General features: G+C 50.5%; 1 protein-coding gene across 1 annotated transcript in view; it reads left to right on the forward strand.

The window, feature by feature from the left end:
* The window catches only part of LOC119321192 (oligopeptide transporter 5-like), a 3619-nt gene extending 2001 nt beyond the window's left edge, over window positions 1-1618 (forward strand). Inside the window, exons 2-4 of the mRNA XM_037594986.1 lie at window positions 312-742; window positions 978-1075; window positions 1174-1618. Coding sequence (XP_037450883.1) covers window positions 437-742; window positions 978-1075; window positions 1174-1618 — 849 coding nt within the window. The 5' untranslated portion in view covers window positions 312-436. The remainder of the gene's footprint in view (window positions 1-311; window positions 743-977; window positions 1076-1173) is intronic.
* The last annotated feature ends 914 nt before the right edge of the window (window positions 1619-2532 follow it).

A 2532-nucleotide genomic window follows, 5' to 3' on the forward strand; every position in this document is an offset into this window, starting at 1 on the left:
GCTTAATCTACCGCTTAGGGCCAAAGCAAAGCGTTTTGTCATCGCTCAGCGCTTAAGCGTCACTTAAAAACGCTTTCTTGAACACTGATTTGTATCGATGTTTCCGGTACAAGGAAATGTACCCGATGATTACTTTATGTTAAATCTACTTGCCTTTTTACTCTGAGGGGTGCCTCCTACAATTACTTCATCTCATGCCGGTTCATTGTCATAATCATGCTAAGCATAGTTGAAGTCATATGTCTTTGTGTCAATGCCTGCCTCGTTGTTCATGTCTAATATTTTTACTGTGTCATCTTTTGCACTTGAAGGTGAATCTCAGATCGAGCAAGTGCGGCTGGCTGTTCCTACAACTGATGATCCAACACTTCCTGCACTTACATGCAGAGTATGGATCCTTGGGATCACAGGATGCATCATCCTCTCATTCATCACCATGCTGACCACTTTCAGACAAAACCCGGTTAATATTCCGGAATTTTCAATTATTATGTTGTGCTACTCTCTAGGCAAACTCATGGCTGCTGTTCTTCCAGCCAAAGTTGTGAGGGTCCCTGGAACCAAAATTGTGTTCTCACTGAACCCTGGCCCATTCAGTCTAAAGGAACATATACTGTGTTGCATGATCGCTAATAATGGTTTAGGGGCTTCTCCTGCAATAGATATTTTGGCAGCCACAAAGGCCTATTTCAGAAGATCTATTCACCCAGTTGCAGTTTTTTTGCTTCTACTCACAACAAATGTAAGCACCACTGCACCAGATCTTCTCCCAATTTTCTGAATCAATCTGAAAGACATAGTACCGTTTTCTTCATTTGTTCAGTTATCACAAACGTTAAACATATGGAATAATCACAATAGATGCATATGTTAGCAGAAATGGTCACAAAAAATGTATTTACTTAATTAATGTTTGATTTAATACAAGAATATTTTATATGGGAACTTTCGCCATAAATTTTCGTAATTGATCACAGAATATTTCTTGTGGATTTATTGGCTTCTTCATGAAGTTCTTTGTGAACCGCTCAGAGATGTGGTGGCCTGAAATCTTACCCATGGTAACAATGTACAGGTTTGTCCTAGCATTTGAGCCCAGTTGTGTATATAACTATTTAAGCCTTTACTCTATTCTGATAACATGCTCATATCAACTGTACATTTGTAATGTAGGGCATTTCATGAGAAGGAGGAAAGATCAAAGGCAACACTACCAAGAAATAAATTTTTCTTCTTGGTCTTTGTCATTAGTTTTTCGTACTATACCATTCCGGGTTGCTTCTTCCCTTCTGTTAGTGCATTGTCATTTGTTTGCTGGGTTTGGAAAAGGTCTATCACTGCTCAGCAAATTGGCTCTGGTTATAATGGTTTGGGGATTGGCTCATTTGGCCTTGATTGGTCGACAGTTAGCAGCTTCACTGGCAGTCCTCTAATGTTCCCTTTCTTTGTCATTGTCAACACGATGGTTGGGTTTATCTTATTCATGTACATTGTCGTCCCTTACCGAAATAGGCTTACGCCCCGCTATATTGATATAGCAACCACCCGATACAACAATCCGATCCACGCTGGGGCAAACAGCACAAGCACGCCCAAAAGAAATAACAAGAGAAAATAAGAGAAGAAATGCCAACAACGCCGGATCGACGAAAGCTACGGCACACCGCGATCGTTGCGCCCACCGAAGATAACCACCACGCTCCAAAGCCACCGAGTTGCCGTGTATCAAGCACCACCTTCAAGAAGGAATGCGACGATGACGACGCTGCTGCCCGGACGAGTCCTAGGATTTCTCCCGGTACACGGAGGGTAGAGGGGGGAGAGGGTCACCCGACGCCTTTCAAGAAGGATGGTGGCGCCCGCAGGCGTCACCGCGGTGGTGCCGGCAAGACCCGACATGGATTTCTCCCGACCTCTCGCGCCCACACCCAGGACCAACCTTCGGCTCCACCACACCCGCCGCCCACCAACATGCGCCAACAGTCACGAGGACACCGCCGTCGTCTCACCACGGCCAACGAAGCGAGGCCGGCCGGATCCAAACGAGACACCCGAAGACAAGGACCGGCAGCACCGCAGCCACGAGGGAGGGAACAACCTCCACCGGCTTAGGCGGTAGCAGACCGGGCATAGCAGCAGAGGCACACCAGACCCCCTGTCCGGCCAGGCCCTGCGTGGGCCCGTGAAGCTTCGCCGCCGTGCTGCAGCAGTCGCGGCACAGCAGCCGCCGTCCCTGTCGCGAGGAGCTCGCCGGGAACCACCGGAGAACAGCCCACTGCGGCCACCAGCAGGCCCGCCCCGACCCAGATCGGGCCCGTAGGGCCTAGATCTGGGCCAGCCGAGCGCCGCCGGCCGCCGCAGGCCATGGGCCGTCACCGCCGCCAAGGGGCAACGCCTCCGCATCGCCGCCGTCCAGATCCGCGCCGGAACGCCGCCGGCCGAAGGGCTCCGCCGCCAGGACCGCTCACCCGAGCCGGGGTCCAGCGACGGGTGAAGAAGGAGGGCCGCCACCGCCGGACTGCGGGGCGCCGC

Source organism: Triticum dicoccoides, chromosome 6B (genome assembly GCF_002162155.2).
Source record: "Triticum dicoccoides isolate Atlit2015 ecotype Zavitan chromosome 6B, WEW_v2.0, whole genome shotgun sequence".
NCBI lineage: Eukaryota > Viridiplantae > Streptophyta > Magnoliopsida > Poales > Poaceae > Triticum > Triticum dicoccoides.